At 37.0% G+C, this 16314-nt stretch overlaps 1 protein-coding gene across 3 annotated transcripts in view; it reads right to left on the reverse strand.

Annotated features, from left to right (window-relative positions):
* The window catches only part of LOC107670369 (FYVE, RhoGEF and PH domain-containing protein 4-like), a 45151-nt gene that overhangs the window by 16513 nt on the left and 12324 nt on the right, over nt 1–16314 (reverse strand). The window contains exons 1-3 of one of the 3 annotated variants that reach the window (XM_016462942.1): nt 15976–16068; nt 10134–10220; nt 2884–3024 (exon numbers count right to left, since the gene is read on the reverse strand). Coding sequence is in view for 2 of the 3 variants with exons in the window: in XM_016462940.1 (XP_016318426.1) it covers nt 2884–3024; nt 10134–10220 (228 nt within the window). In the remaining variant the exon portion in view is untranslated. Of the gene's footprint in view, nt 1–2883; nt 3025–10133; nt 10221–15975; nt 16069–16314 lie in introns of those variants that run through there. The other 2 variants (XM_016462940.1, XM_016462941.1) reach the window with 2 other exon arrangements.

Raw genomic sequence — 16314 nt, forward strand, 5'->3', positions numbered from 1 at the left:
AAGCACATACAAAGGCCTACAGCATTGCAAACGTTGCAGCCTGTTCATTATCAGAATAAAATACAGTCAATCAAACATATAGATACACTGGTTAATTTAAATAGTGCGTACTGCGTAGTAGGCCTACAATCCGTGCCGTTCAGCCTGAGCTCGGGCCAAACACACATTTGCCTTGTGACGATGTTTTTAAGTACGTTAAGTAAGCCTGGTTTAACATAATAAATAGCCTAATAGTTTAGCATTCAAATACATCGCAAATATGGACACCATAGGCGGAGGGTGAACCAACTCCAGGGTACGGCTAAAAGCAGCCAAATGTATTAAACATCATAAACCCGTCTTTTTAGGCAAGAACCAAGCTCTAAGAAAACTTGATGAGAATAAAACTTCAAACACATTTTTGCTCTATCCCGAGTTTAAGCACTCTCAAAAAAAAAAAAATGTTTTAAAATACCGTTAAACACTAAAGCTGCATACACTGTGAAATTAATCTCTTACTTACATTGTACGTACTTCTGCGCTTTGTTGTTTATGATGAGAGAATTCGCAAGAGTCCGGAATTCAGTCAGAGAACGTGCAAGCACTCAACAAAACTGATGAGTTTCAGCGATGACTCAACTGAACACCTCTGATTGGCCGTTGCATTCCTAAGCTTAACAGAATTGTGTGTGATTGGATAAAATGCTCAACACTTTAAAAACGCCTAAAATGAAATACGGTGCAATATGATCAGATCTTAATTTAATGCCACAATCGACACTGGCTATTCATTTTCACTTTGTTAGCAACAGACGTAATAGATTTCATTTGTTTGTACAGGGGCATTTTTGTCCAATTTAGTGCCATTTTTGCCCCAAGTCCCCATGGCCAGGGCTTATAGCCTTCCCCAGCCTTACACACGCTCCGCCTATGATGGACACATTTAATTGGATTAATGCTGAATGAGAGAGGTAGGCTGCGGGAGAACGCCGTTTGCTTTCAGTTTCGCATTGAATTAGCCTAATTCGTTTTGGCTTGCTTAGCAACTTATATTTTTCATTCTTGTTTTTTTCTGAAACCGTTCAATATACCCTATAGGCTAGGTATTGTGTTTATTGTTTGTACATTATAACATTTCGCTTTATTTACCGATGTTATTTATGAATGTAATAATGCGGTTTGTGCTTATGTGTGTTTAACCTAAACTACAACGTAACATTAATGTAGACCTACATACCGGTATCTAAATATGATTATATAATTTTATGCTATATAGACCTACCATATTACCCTCCACTGGATGTATAATGAGCAGCAATAAACTACATTTTGGCATTTTATAATACTTATATTTTGGTGAAAGTAACTCAAAAGTAGTGTAACGCATTACAATTCAAAAGACAGTAATATTGTAAATGTAACTAATTACTTTCAAAAGACAGTAACTAGTAATATATAATGTATTACATTTTGGAAGTAATTTGCCCAACACTGGTGGAGATATTGCAGAGCTCAGGGCTCCATCCTGTCTGTCTCGATATAAATAATGGCCACCCCTCTCATTTCACACATCTCTAATTCACTGAGTGTGGTCTTTGAGGTTTATGTCAGTGGGCTTTTTGCCTTTAATTTTACATGAGAATACAGAGATACATAAAAACGGTTTCATGAAAGAGGAACTCAATGCCTTTCTGTGAAGTGCTTTGAAACCAACTATCGTATCCGCAGTGGATGTTCTGAATACTCTTCAGCAAATATGCAGAGCGATGACAACGTAGAATTTTAGGGTCTGTAAGGACCTATAGAACTGACTGTTTTTAGAAAAGCAAACAAACTTCACAAAGGTTTAATAGTGACTCTTATCACTAGGAAATCATTCACACTTTTCAAACACGACAGAGAATCTGCTTAGTGATCGAGCTCGGGTTCAAGGACGCTCTGAGGGTGCTATACTCATTACAGCACTGCTATTTCAGCATTAATCAGTACCCACGCTGATTTGAATCCTGTTAATGGTAACATTCAGTGTTCAGGGCCTGTTATAAAGGGAAAGATGTGTTTGTGTACGCTCTTAAAAAAAAAGGTTCCAGAAAGAGGTTTAACTGATGCCATAGACGAACCATTTGGGGTTCCTCAAAGTGAACAGTTCTTAAAAAAAACATTTATTTCTTAGTGTGAAGAACATTTTAATAATCTAAAGAACATTCTTTTCCACTATAAAGAACCTTTTGTGCAATGGTAAGATTCCAGGGATATTAAAGGGGTCATATGATGTTGATAAAAAGAACATTATTTTGTGTATTTGGTGTAATGAAATGTGTTTATGCGGTTTAAGGTTCAAAAAACACATTATTTTCCACATACTGTACATTATTGTTTCTCCTCTATGCCCCGCCTTTCTGTGTCCATTTTTGGAAGGCCAAACAAAGTAGTTTCGCTTTCACAACGAAACACACAGCACCTTCACGACATGGCGGCGGCAACAACAATACTACAGCGAGAATAAAAGTTACGCCTTCTTTCTTTGCGTGAACATTTGGGCGGCGTTATGCAAATCTTCCCACATCGTGACGTAGATATGTGGGGGCGTGTTAGAACGAGCCGTTTTAGGTAGGTGTGGCTGACTCTTAAATTTTATAAAGAATATCTCTTTGGATTTGAGACTTTAGTCTTTGCAACTTTACAGATCTTCTTTATGCACCAAGAGCTTGTAACACTCCAAAGAGAAAGGAAAAATTGAAATCGCATCATATGACCCCTTTAAAGGTTCTTCATGGAAGCATAAATGCCAATATACCACCATAGATTAGTTAGCATGTATTTCTGGTACTTCTTTAGCATGTACTTCTGTGGAATTTTGGAAGGACTTATGTGTCTGTGCATACTGTGTGAATAAATCCATACCTTGTGGTTTGGGATGCAGTGGTGGCCGTCGGCCTGAAACTCTTCCATTTACTCCAGTAAGGCTCTTATTGCTGAATCTACATCCACGACTCAACTTCTCATTGCGATGATCTTGCTCATCAGAACTACGGCTAGCAACGGCTGCAGGAGAGAAAAAAAGGATGGGAATAAATGGTATGGTAGCAGTTTCAAAAGCAGTTTGTTTTATCTAATTGCTTAGAAGCCATACTGTGTGCAAACTTCAGTTGAGTAGCAAAAACATGCAGTACTAACAGTGTTCTGATAATTACACTCTCTGTGCAGAAGTGAAATTCAAGAGGTCTGTTTTTTGTGCTCCTGATATCAGTCAGGGCTGGTATAAAAGTGGCCTTGAAACTAAAAGTGACTTAAACTTGAAACAAAGACTAAAAATAACCACAAGTTCCTCTGTGTCGAATGCAGAACAAACAAATAACCAGATTGTTTAGATGATCAGTATTCAACCTATGAGGAAGCTTTTTTGTTCGCCTCAACCAAGAAATGTTTCCTGAAAAACAGCTTTGGCAAATACGGTAAGGCACACATGTATCTGTCGACAATGACAGCTGACCTTGAAAAGTTCAGATCTAAAAATGTCACAGAACTGAATTTTCATGTGCAACACAGTGATTCGTTTAAATGTGAAAAAAAAAAAAATGCATGAAAATGATCTTGGTTCCAACATGAAGAAAACATGAAGAAAAACAGCAAACTTTCCAAAACAACAAGAACAAAATATCAGTAGGCTATTTTTTACTGCAAAAGTTGGACTAGTGATACAATCTGCTCTCATAAAAATTAACAAGGCCTTTTGGAAAAAGAATTAAAAAAAAACAATACATAACAGACATGTACGTAACCACTAAAAATAATGACACTGATCTCTTAAATATTATATAGTATCATATCAAGTCAACATGAAATGCCTTTGCAAGTCATTGTACTTCCATAATGTGACATATTTCTGAGTAAAACAAGATAAAACGATGGGACGTGGGTTTTTCCATCATAAAATGTCTGGATCACAAAAACATTCTTTGGCATGTTTTTGGAGGAAGAAGACAGTAAAATAAGAGAACCTGGTGATGTCATGAAAAAAGTAAAGTCATTTCAGAGGCGGAGCAAAAGATTTTGATGTTAAGATACTATAAAATGTTAATGTGAATTCCCTTTCAAAATTCCCCTTTTGTTTCCGTAATGTATTTTCATGTGAAGCGGGATATGCAACAAGAAAAAAACTAAGGACGGGAACTGATTCAATCTTGAATGCTACATACCACAATGAAGCCAGACTAAAAGCAAGTTTTCAAAGCAAATGCAAGTATGCAGTCTCTATTAGCTAATACTATCTGCCTGTGTGGTGACGTCAACAGAAAAGAAAACGTTAAATTATTACATTAATTTCATTTCGGTATTTCCCCAATTAGTTAGGCACAGTAGAGCTGCAAACACAGCCACTGAATGAAGTGACTTTCCTTTAAAAGTACTGTGCTCTACCATACAACATGAAATAAAACAAATGCATAAAGTTTGCAGACAAGATAAAATGCCATTGCAAGATCTGCGAGGCCACTATGACTTCATGCACACTACAGTCAAAACACACTCCAGTCATAACACATTAAGGAAATGTAGGTGTACACGCACCCACTGAAAGCTATGTAGGTGCAATCCTGGTTTAGATTCCTCTTTCAGGTTATTCATCCTGTTTGACCACTGCATGTATTTACCTCACAACAGAGTCCAGGCGTATATTCGCACAAAGAACGATAACTATAAAAATAAATATAACAATAACTATATTAGCGTTCACACCAACGGACCATTCCTTATTTCGGTGCAATGAACAGGACACCCAAGTCTGTCGCTTTCCCCTGTAAACCGTCTTGTTACAGGCACTCATGCAAATGATGTCTTGCCCACGTCTTGTTATATTAAAGCATGGGGCTATTAATGCATTAGGGAGCACAAAGAGAGACTTTCTATGGCCTTCCCAGCTTCATCTGGCCCCCTTTTCTTCTCTGCAAACATCTTAGGCCAATAGGCTGCATGGGACTGTCCATGTCGGAGGATGAATGATGCTGTTGTGCTGGAAGTAAATATATGGTGGTGGTGGTGGTGTAAGGACAGCGTCATGTGTGATTGGCCCATTCATCTCAGTTTTGGCTCAGTTTGTGGCCAGGATTGAAACAAGCTTTCTTTTATGGACCAGAGAATGCCTCTAAATGCCTGCATTTCACCGATATCAGAAAATTTCAGTGTCTAAAATAAATATTTTTGTAATATCCTCAAGGCCATTTAACACTTAAAATGAATATGTATTTATTGCCTGTGTACATAATAACTTTTTCTGTATTTGAACAAACTCCTGGAGCTTATGTATTAAACTCTGACCCAAGCAAGCACCTAGCAACCATTCACAACACCCTAGCAACCATCAACATCACTGTAGCACTGTGACAGTGAATTTTGCAGGGACAAGCACCACTAACATTTCCATTAAAATTGGGTTTGCATTAATATATACAATTAAATAATAAAAAAAAATGCACAAAAGTGCGACAAAAGAGACAATGACAGTACTTTCTTACTAAGCATCAAAATACCTCCAGAAACATGCAGAAATTGTTGGTATTTAATTCTGACTAACATTAAGTGCTTTCACACGTTCAGTCTTATCAGTACTTTCATCAACATTTTTCTATTTAGAGGTCCTGTGTGACGAGGGCCGTTATTAAAATGAAGAAGTTGCAACATTACCGGAAAAGTTCTGAGGCTATGTGTGAAAAACAATGTACAAGTACAAGGTTAGACAACTGACTCTAACATAAGAAGTATGCTGATGCAGTTACTCCAGGCCATTTAGTTGTAAACCTGTAACACAGGACTCGAAAATTATAATTATCTATGCTGTGGAAAGAAATGTCATCAAACTGGATAGATGCTGAAATGAAGAGCTAATTCCAGCAAATACAAACAGAATTGTAACAAAATTTTGGTGCTGATGTGTGAATGGTATGCGAATAAAAGACTGAAAGCTGCTGCAGATGTATTAGATTTACCGGAAAAGTCAGTTTGGCAACTTTGCGTGAAAAAATTGCATTGATGTGTGAACGTGGCTATTGTCTACCTCAGTGTGTTTATGTAAGCATACTGTAAGCAAACAAAACAACGAAAGCATCCTCTGGTGAATAATGCACCTGATAACTGGCCTCTGAGTTACCATGGCAACCTCTTCCCAAAAGTCTCTGTCTGGGAAAGCAGATGAAATCGAAACGTCCACATCATAACAGAGCATGCATGCAGATCTATTAGAAATGTGTCGCTGGGTTTTTGCAGCTGAAAAGTGAGCCAGGTTGATGTCAAACCACGTGTGGTCTAGTGAATGTAAACTATGATAATAATTGCTGCTAAAATGTTTGCATGGGAAAAAGCACAAATGTTCCGCATTCCGAGTCTAAAACACAGGCGTGTGCCAACTTTGGCATTCCTGGCTAAGTATAGAAAGGAAAAAAAAGTCTGTGGTTTGACCTGACATATACAGAGAGCCCGGTTCAAGATAATAGCTTAAATCAGATCAACATCTGAGTTTAATAAAAGCAGTTTGTTCCAGTAAAAAAAAAAAAAGTCTAGCCTTTGGTCACTAAAACATTCCAGATGTGTTTACCTTTCTGTGCATGGAAATCTGACACATAAATTCCGGTTTTAATTAGTTGCAACATAATAAATCAACCTTAATCTGAATAGTACAATTTCCAGTTTATGGGAAACCCACCATAGCGTATATTTGAATATGGCTGCATTTTGGTACTGTACTACCAATACAAACCCTGTGGGAAAGTACCAACCAATACAGAACAGATAAGAACAGCTCATTTAGTTTGCAAACTTAGGTGGGAACTGACCATAAGGAGCAGAAGTAGTTTTCAGAGCTTGTCATGCAACAGAGGAACACAGACAGGCAATAAATAAACGTGAAGGAAGTTAGAAATGAACATATGCAAAATGCATTTTCTTAACCACGCAATGGTGCCAGATGAAAAAAAGCAAACTAACAAGACTGAAAAATGTGAACTGCTTGAACGTGTTCATCCATGTTGGCAAACAAATCCATCAGAAAATCAAAAATATAGCAGACAGGTGACCAAATGTCTGAGATTGACATCTCTATGTAGAAGAAATTTGAAGCGGATTCTTAAAATATCAAAATATCATATTAAATATTCACTAATGCATTCTGATCTCAATTATTCTATAAAAAAACTTTAATTTTCAAAGTAACCACTGTCACAGAGAAGAAAGAATAACATGTTTGTGTGAAGATACATAAAAGCACTTCCAGCGTCCTCCACTAATGTGCTGTTGCCAAGTTTAATTATACTGTAACAACATCTAAACAGACCATGTTAACCAATGAAAACAGTACTAGCAGGGGTAAGACTGTGATCATTGTCAAGCCAAAGTAATCTCACCTTCTGTCCGTCAAAATGAGGCCAAATATTCCCAGAGCAATGAGAAATATAACAGCAGTTATCAGCATTCAAGCCTTCCGGTCTTCTATAAACCTCAGACTGACTGAAACTCTGCCACAAAGGCACGAGGAAACAGCCCCTCCCTCCCTCCCTCCCTCCATCCAAACACACACACACACACACACACACACATACACACACACACACACAATATAAATATATTTTGTTGCATTGAAAAGCCATTCTTTAAAAATTCTCCTTTTATGTTCTGGAGAAGGTTAGGGTGAGTAAATAATTACAAAATTCTCATTTTTGCGTGAACTGTCCCTTTAAAACCTTCAGAGCACAATCCAGTGTGAATATTGTTGCATTTCTGAATGGAGTGGGAATCGGAGTTTGACTGTAAAGGTAAGGCACGTGATGAAATAACTTGATGGTATAAATGAGGAAGAAATGCAACAGACCTTAGTCAGAGCGGATGACACACTGAATTTTACATTGAAGAAAACTAGGCTGTGTGAGACAGTCTTTCTTTATAATGGCCCGCACTGTGAAAAGGTCATAGATCAGACGTCATTTTCAAAACTGTTCTGTAGAGTTTTTGTCTACTGTAAGTTTTCTGGCAAGTTTCATCAGCTGAACAATTGGCATGTTGTTAAAAAGCAGTACAATTCATTAAACGCATTGTACTTCTATCTCTCACAACCTCATCTTCATTCTGGTAAAAAATTCAATATGGCAGAACCCTGACCAAGGTCTATGGTGCCCCTTCAACAGCCTTGAGCAGCATCAGTCTCATTCCAAACCCTCTTGTCTTAGTGGCACACAAGCACTCTCATGTTACAAAATACTGAGAGGAAAATTCAAATGGACTCAGGATAAAAAGGCTAAAATTAAATGAAGCTCTCACATGAGAGGCACAGATTGAATGGCAATCATTCAAGGGTGGGAAATGATAAACGGACACACACAAGTATTCTTCAACATGTAAACTGCGTGAACCGGACTGCCACACCTTACAAGTTTATTAAACTGATTACCAGATTCCACTGCAGATCTGATTTACTTTAATCTCATTTTCGACATCGAGTGGAGACAGAGAAGAGTCCTGAGCATCGGGTGTTGTACAACCTTCTTGACACATCCCAGAAAGCCACAACTCAACTCAACCCTGACGTTTGTGTAAATACTGATGCCCTTTCTGTTGGATGCAGGTAATGAAGTAACATTTTCTGTTTTGCTGCTTGGATCACTTCCGGTGATTCCGGTGATCCAATACTTTCCTCACTGACATGACATCTGAACATCAACCTGCCATAGCAACAGTATCTACAACAATCACTCAAGAGCTGTCAGTGTATAACTTATGATGTAAAGATCTAGGCAGGTCAGCTGGGAATTGTTTTTGGATCCTGCATTTTATAACATACTTTTGATCAATTAAATTCATCCTTGCTGAATAAAAATATGAATTTCTTAAAAAAAAAAAAAATCTTACTAACCCCAAACTTTTTAGCGGTAGCCTAAATGTAATCTATATATGGTATGTGATCAGGGCCGTTTCTAGCCAATTTGATGCACCAGGTGAAATCCCTATTGCCCTAACCCAGGGTGACCGTGCCACTCTTTATCACAACCCTGCTAAAAGTGCCAGTACGTGCGCTCATTGGCGCCCCTTCAGCTGGTGGCGCCCTAGGCGACCGCCTAGCTCGCCTATGCCTAGAAACGGCCCTGTATGTGATGGTTCAAAATGCTGTACACAAAGTATATAAGTAAAAAAAAAAAAACACACTCGACCACTATAGGTCAAATACTCAAGACCAAAACCACACCATTAACCACCTGGTTATAAAGATCACATAAAGGTGAAGCTCTCATGTATTCAGCTCAGTGATATATCTTACATTTCACATTATCATGAGTCCACAATTACAGTAAGCGCAGTACAGTGTTCCTGTCTCCACTTAAACAAGTCTGACCAGCACAACTACTGTAATGTCATGTCACCATGGACCTCCATTTGTATTCCCATATACTGTCCGGAGAACAAAAACTTTCTAGTTAATATCGATCTGACAAATGAAAGCAAACTTTGTGAAGGTGATGAGGCCTTTGTTTACACACGGAGCTATAGACACTCACAGCACAATATGTAACAATATGTAATATGTAATATAATAATGTAATGTAAGTTTTTCAGTTTTAAAAGCAAAAAGCAAAAATAATATTTTGTAGATTGCATGGTTTCTATTCATGTGGTGTTGTGCTGGGTAGCCCACCGTATAAAGTCATTGGTCCAGTGATCCTTAACTGTACATTAAACATCAAATATGGTTTGATATAACTACAAAATTATTTAAATTCTTCTCCATGTTAGCTCGTTCTTCCATTAAGAGAAACAAAAGAATGCAGAATGCAGAGAAAACAGAAACGAGGGTGATCAGACCAAAAACTGAGGTTGATGGATCATTGACCACACTGTACAGTAAGTGTGGCACAGTCACGCCTATTCATTCCCATAATAAACCTTAAAACTATTACATAATATATAAAAGTATCTCTTATCTCTTACAGCAGATCATAAATCCAACTGCTCGCAGCTACAGGTTTTTAGAAAAGATTCGATCTGACACACAATTCATGCATCAACAACTACAATAAATGGTAGACTCCCAAGGATCCGAGCTAGAAGTCTTAGTAGAGTAATAGAGAAAGGAATAGACAGATTAGGAAGCAGAGGAAGGGAGGGTTGTTGCCCACCTTTGTTCTGAGCAATCTTGACCCCAACACAAGGTTCCTCTTCATCAGATTGTTTGGAGGAAAAGCAGCTGGGATTACTGGCTTTATCTGAAAGATGCCAAGAGAAATATTTAGTTAGATTTAGTCTCAGCACTTTTTTTGTTTTTAGTTTCCAGAAAGTTTTTGAGGTACCATTCTGAGGTACCTTCATGATCCTAAATTATGTAGACAGAGATGGAAACTGAGGGGGATAGATATACTGAGAAACATGTGGGAGGGGCTAAAAATAAGAACAGGAAGAGATCTGCAAATCTTAGTGCCAAAGGGTAAATGACACTAAACCATTTGAATTAATAGAGAGTTGGTCCTGCTATCAGTCTCCATCCTTCTGGAAAGACCTTTTATTAGATGTTGGCATGTCTGTGAGGATTTGATCCCATTTCATCCCAAAGGTGTTCAATGGAGTTCAGATTTGTATTTTTAGCAGGCCAGTTCTTAAACACAGGACTCCGCAAATATTTTGATATGAACCTTGCTTAATGCACACAGCATTGTCCTGTTGGAATAGACAAGGACCCTTTGCAAATTATACAAAGTTTTTTTTTTTTGTTACAAAATTTTAAAAGAAAGTAAGATTGCAAAAACAAATAAAATAAATAAATAAATAGACTTTTTAAAATTAAATATATAAATGTATAATTGATATATAATTTATACAAAGTTGGGAGCTTAAACTAATGTCACAATACAAAATAAATAATTAAAATAGGCTATATTAAATTATATATAATTATACAATTCTTACAAAGTTAAAGCATAAATTAATGTCATGATAAACAAACTCATAAACAAATAAATAAGCTTAATTTAATTATACAAAATCTTATAATACACATTTTAAGCTTAAAATGTCACAATGCAAACTAAATAAGTAAATAAAATACACCTCATTTAATTATATGAAACTCTATAATGTATATGAAGCTGGAAGCTTAAAATTATGCACATAAACAATGCAAAATAAATAATCTGTATGCAAAATATAATTTTTACCTTAAAAGTGCAAACATAGAAACTGTATTATGTGTAATGGTATGACTGCAGAAGAATTAAAGTATATAAATGTCTTCTGAATGATAAAAACAGCAGAAGGAGCAGAAGGTCTGTGTGTGAATAGAGAGGATGAGAGAACATTAATCCAGCATTTGTAGCAAAACAAAGGAAAGTTAATCCCCAGAGACTCGCCGGTAATTAATTCTGCTGTAATATCTAGGGCATGTGAGAGCTGTGTTAATGTACTCTATTTCTAACGCACATAAAAGATGAAAGCCAATCGGTAAACAAGTAGCATGTGGTTGCCAATTGTACACACATGTGTTCATGAAGGCACACACTGACACGCTGGAAATATAAGACCACAATAATAATGTTACGCTACTGAGTGCAAACTAAAGAGAATGGGGAAGTAAAGAGAGACAAAATGCAGTGATGAAAGATGGAGAACTTATTGAATAAAGTAAACAGAGAATGTGACAAAAACAGTCAGTCAGTTCAACGTACAGTGAAACAAGTTTATAGTAAGTTACATTTTGAGTTTTGCTTTATCCTGGGCATGAGATTAAAGCACGGCGTTTTCCTCGTACCATCTGGAGCCCTTGTGACAGAAGGATCTGGTGTCCCCCGCACCCTCAAACGTGCACACATGCTCACATAATAGCCATTTTTAATAGCAGCTTTACAAAAAATCGCATTCTGTAAGCTAACACAACAACCACAACAAACAAACTTTAACGAAGATGAAAGAGGGGGCTGGTGGGACCCTATATAAAACCTTTTTGAGCTATCAAAGACAGATTCTAAACAAACTGTAAAATGGGTACTGAGATGTATAGAGCTGTATGACACCTCAGTTTATCCGTTTGCTTGGTTAGAAACAAAATACAGCCATCTTTCATCTGAACACAAAAGAAAAATAGCAATGACATGTTTTATGAGGTTATTTGTGATCATGTGTAGCATGTAATTTAGCATTTATGTGGAGCCCTTGTTAGAGCATTAGAGTAGCTGCGCCATGAATCATGTTCACAGTCGAGTGGCCATTATAATTGTAAATATTGTGATTTTCAATAGGCAGTGAATTATGGATCTGGCCGATGCAAGAATAAATGCTTCCCTTAATCAAGCTCAATCAGTTTTCAGTATGTGTGCATACATTTAATTTATTTGTAACCAACTAACAGAACAAACAGAACACTAAACTGAATTATGATGCATAAAAGCGATGGTTCATCACATTAATCTGGCATTTACAAACTAGGCTCCAAAGTGCTTGAAAATTGATTTAATATTGACACAATAAACAAAGACAGCCAAAGCCTTACAAATATAACAACCAGATTCTACCAAGTATAAAAAGCTTTTTTGATGATACTAGGGATTAATACAGTTTGCCACAGCTTTATTGCAGTGATAATCAATATGAATAAAGGCAATACTAATAACCACCAAATGCAGCTTCTTACTTGTGCCGGTCATATTTCCCCCCAAAATGTAACCTTTTTTTTTTTTTTTTTTTGCATATTATCATTATTCTCAATATAGTTTTTTTTCTGTATTACATTAAAATAACAAGTACAATGATTTTTTTTTTTTAATTAGCCTATAAGAGCATACCTGCTCTGCTCTTGGTTCTCCAGTGTGTCCTGGTCTGCATCTTTCTCACATTCCTAAGATGTTTCTCCATCTTAAAGGGGTCATATGATGCTGCTAAAAAGAACATTATTTTGGCCTAGCGTGAGGGGAAGCCTCGGCTTAGCGTGCGCTGAGGCCAGGATAGAGTGAGCAGAGGCGGCGGGGTTGAGAACGGCGCGGCCGGCGGATTCGACGAAGGAGCGGCAACCACATGTGACGAAGGTAGGAGTGGTTAACTCTTAACTTTTATAAAGAATATCTCTTTGGATTTGAGACTTTAGTCTTTGCAACTTTACAGATCTTCTTTATGCACCAAGAGCTTGTAACACTCCAAAGAGAAAGGAAAAATTGAAATCGCATCATATGACCCCTTTAAGCAACAACAATACGCTAAACAACGGGGAAATGCCCACAACATGCAACTCGTCTTAAAAGTGTCACTCATAACAAGCAGCTGCAATTTTTTTGTCCTTCCTGTGGTTGTCTCACTCTTTCCCCTCACTGGTCACAAAACCGGTTTCTCAGCCAATGTTAGAAGCAGGACACTGACTAAATAAATGTCCATTCAACAACAGCATTGACACTATAAACATCATAGATGATGCACTGTGCTACCAACACCGACAAAAATTAAAAATAAAACAAACTGCAGTAAAATCCTTATATGTGTAATTAAAAAGGATCCAACTATTTACTCAATGTGCCATTTACAAAATGTTATGTGTGCATGAATGTGTTGACTGTTGGCGACTAGAGAATAATTACAGGCATTGATTAAAGCTGCTGAGTAAGAGATTGATGAGAATGAAGTCTAAATGTGTAACAATATCAACAAACCAACCCACTTTTTCAGCTTTCATCTCTCCAGTCACTTTTTGTCCCAATGTGAATAGAACAATGGGAATGTGTACAATCTTTCTTATGAGCCTTAAAAAAATTATAGCAGGAAATGAATGGATGCTACACTTTCACAACTCTAAAGACAATACTAAGTTTGGTACTAATGACAATCAAGAAATGACTCATAATCTTAAGACTTTGTCTGCCTTTGAATTGTCAGCATGCTGACTGAGCTCCACACATAATTCTGTGACCCTTGATCAGGTATGAGCCTCTCTTCTGTATTTTAAGCTTGTTTTTATGTAATATTCCTGCAGCACAGTTCCGCTTTTTGCTTCTTGCGAGTGTGCATGATTAACTTCACAACTGAAAGCAGTCACATGTTCAAAAGTGAGAAGCAGATAATAAAACATTTCTGTGCACCTGTTCTCAGTACGAGACAGTGTGGGTGGAAGTGAGGTCATCATTTATAGACACATCAAGACTGTGTAGAGGGACGCCACCACCCTTAGGTGAGAAAAATGACAAATGAGACTGCATTAGTGTCAATTGTTTCTCCTACACAAAATAGCATTAGAGAGAGCAACTGGAGATTTTTGCTGTAAAAATTCCCCTATAATTTCAAAAGTGATCTCAATAATATTTGAGCTCAGAATTGCCTAAAATAAAGTTCATAATCAAAAGTCAAAAATCTCAATATGGACTTAGACATTTTTAATCAAGACCAAAATATCCAATGTCATAGCTCTATAATTGTGTAAAACATAAACTACTGGTCAAAAGTTTGTAATAATTACTATTTTTTTATTTATGCTTTTACATTTTTGAAAAACCTATGCTCACCAAGGCCGTATTTATATATATAAAAAAACAACAACAACAGTAATATTGTGAAATATTATTACAATTTAAAATATCTGTCTATATTAATATACTTTAAAATGTAATTTATGTCTGTGATGGCAAAGCAGAATTTTCAACATCATTACTCCAGTCCTCATTATCACATCATCCTTCAGAAATCATTCTAATAGGCTGATTTGGTGCTCAAGAAACATTTCTTCTTATTATTATTAATATTTTTGAGGAAAACAGGATACACTACTATTCAAAAAAGTTTGGGTAAGTAAGATGAAGAAATTAGTACATTAATTTAGCAAGAATGAATTAAATAGATAAAAGTGACAGTAATGGCATTTACAGTATAATGTTACAAAAGATTGTTATTTTAAAAAGATGTCAATTAAACTAAAAAAAAGCAAACACATTGATAATAATAATAATGACCATTATTAATAACTGAACACCAATAATAACTGTTAATAACCAAATCAGCATATTAGATGATTTCTGAAGGATCATGTGACACTGAAGACTGGAGTAATGGCTGCAAAAAAATCAGCTTTGCATCACAGGAATAAATTAAATTTTAAAACATATTTAAATAGAAAACAGTTATTTTCAATTGTAATAATATTACTGATTTTACTGTATTTTTGATCAAATAAATGCAGCCTTGATAAGCATAAGAAACCTCTTTGAAAAACATTAAAAAACCTTAATTATTCCAAACCTTTGACCAGTTGTGTAATAGTAAAAGTTGTCTCTTTTTACCCAACTCATGTCTATTTAGGATAAACACCTCAGACAAAGTTTATACTTAAAAAGAGACACAGAGAGATTGACATAAAGCGTTTGAACCGAGGTGCTAAAGCAGTCTTAGCGTCTTAGACGGTTACTACATATGTGTTATTTAGCACGTTAATGAGCCTCAACACTCCCCTGATCCTGTAAAGAGATATTTATCTGCTTAATCTGATAGCTGTGTGGTGTTTGCTGGTGTGTGGATGCCGCTCACAAACCTATCACACACACACACACACACACACACACACAGATTTCCACCTGCTTCCATCTGGACCTGTTTCCACATCCATCTGTTTCTGTTTCTGCATCTGAGTCTGCTTTCGCATTTATGTGGCTGATTCACCCCAGGACTCCTCATCGCTGTGACTCGAGCACAAAAATTATATTCAAATATGCTATTGCTCTAGGTTTTACACAAAAGCACCGTTCAAATCCACCCACATACAGACACACGCCGCTGCTTCAGTGTCTGCAGAGTTAAATATGCATCTCTCTAGACAAAAATATCACACAAAAACATGCTCTAACATACAAAACAGCAGGTTTCTATTCAACACTAGTTGAAAGACTAAACCGTACAGTCATCTGCGGTAAACCTGAAGAGCTTCAAGAGCCACAGCCCTTCTCGAATGTGGCCATCTGTGTGCGTAACGGCGATCTCTACATGTGAAGAAACATCACAGACCTGAGTCTTTGTCGGATTGGAGACGGCAGCCGTGTGTGTGAGATTTCCACTTCAGTTCAGTTCCGTCCTTATCCGAAGAATCATGCCAGACTGAACAGCCCTCTCATGAACCCTCCCTCTCTAGTCGAGCCACCACGCATTCTGCATCCTCCATCCTTCCTCTCTCTCTCTCTCTCTCTCTCTCTCTCTCTGTCTCTACACTTGCTTTACTGCTTCTCCTCCTCCTTCTTCTATTCCCCCTCTCTTGCTTCCCCCGCACACTGTGTTTTCCGCTCAGCCTCTGTTTTTTTCTCCACCGAGTATAATCACATTCCAGAGAAGGGACGGCATATGGCAGGG

Source organism: Sinocyclocheilus anshuiensis, unplaced genomic scaffold, assembly GCF_001515605.1.
Source record: "Sinocyclocheilus anshuiensis isolate Anshui unplaced genomic scaffold, SAMN03320099.WGS_v1.1 scaffold949, whole genome shotgun sequence".
Classification (NCBI taxonomy): domain Eukaryota; kingdom Metazoa; phylum Chordata; class Actinopteri; order Cypriniformes; family Cyprinidae; genus Sinocyclocheilus; species Sinocyclocheilus anshuiensis.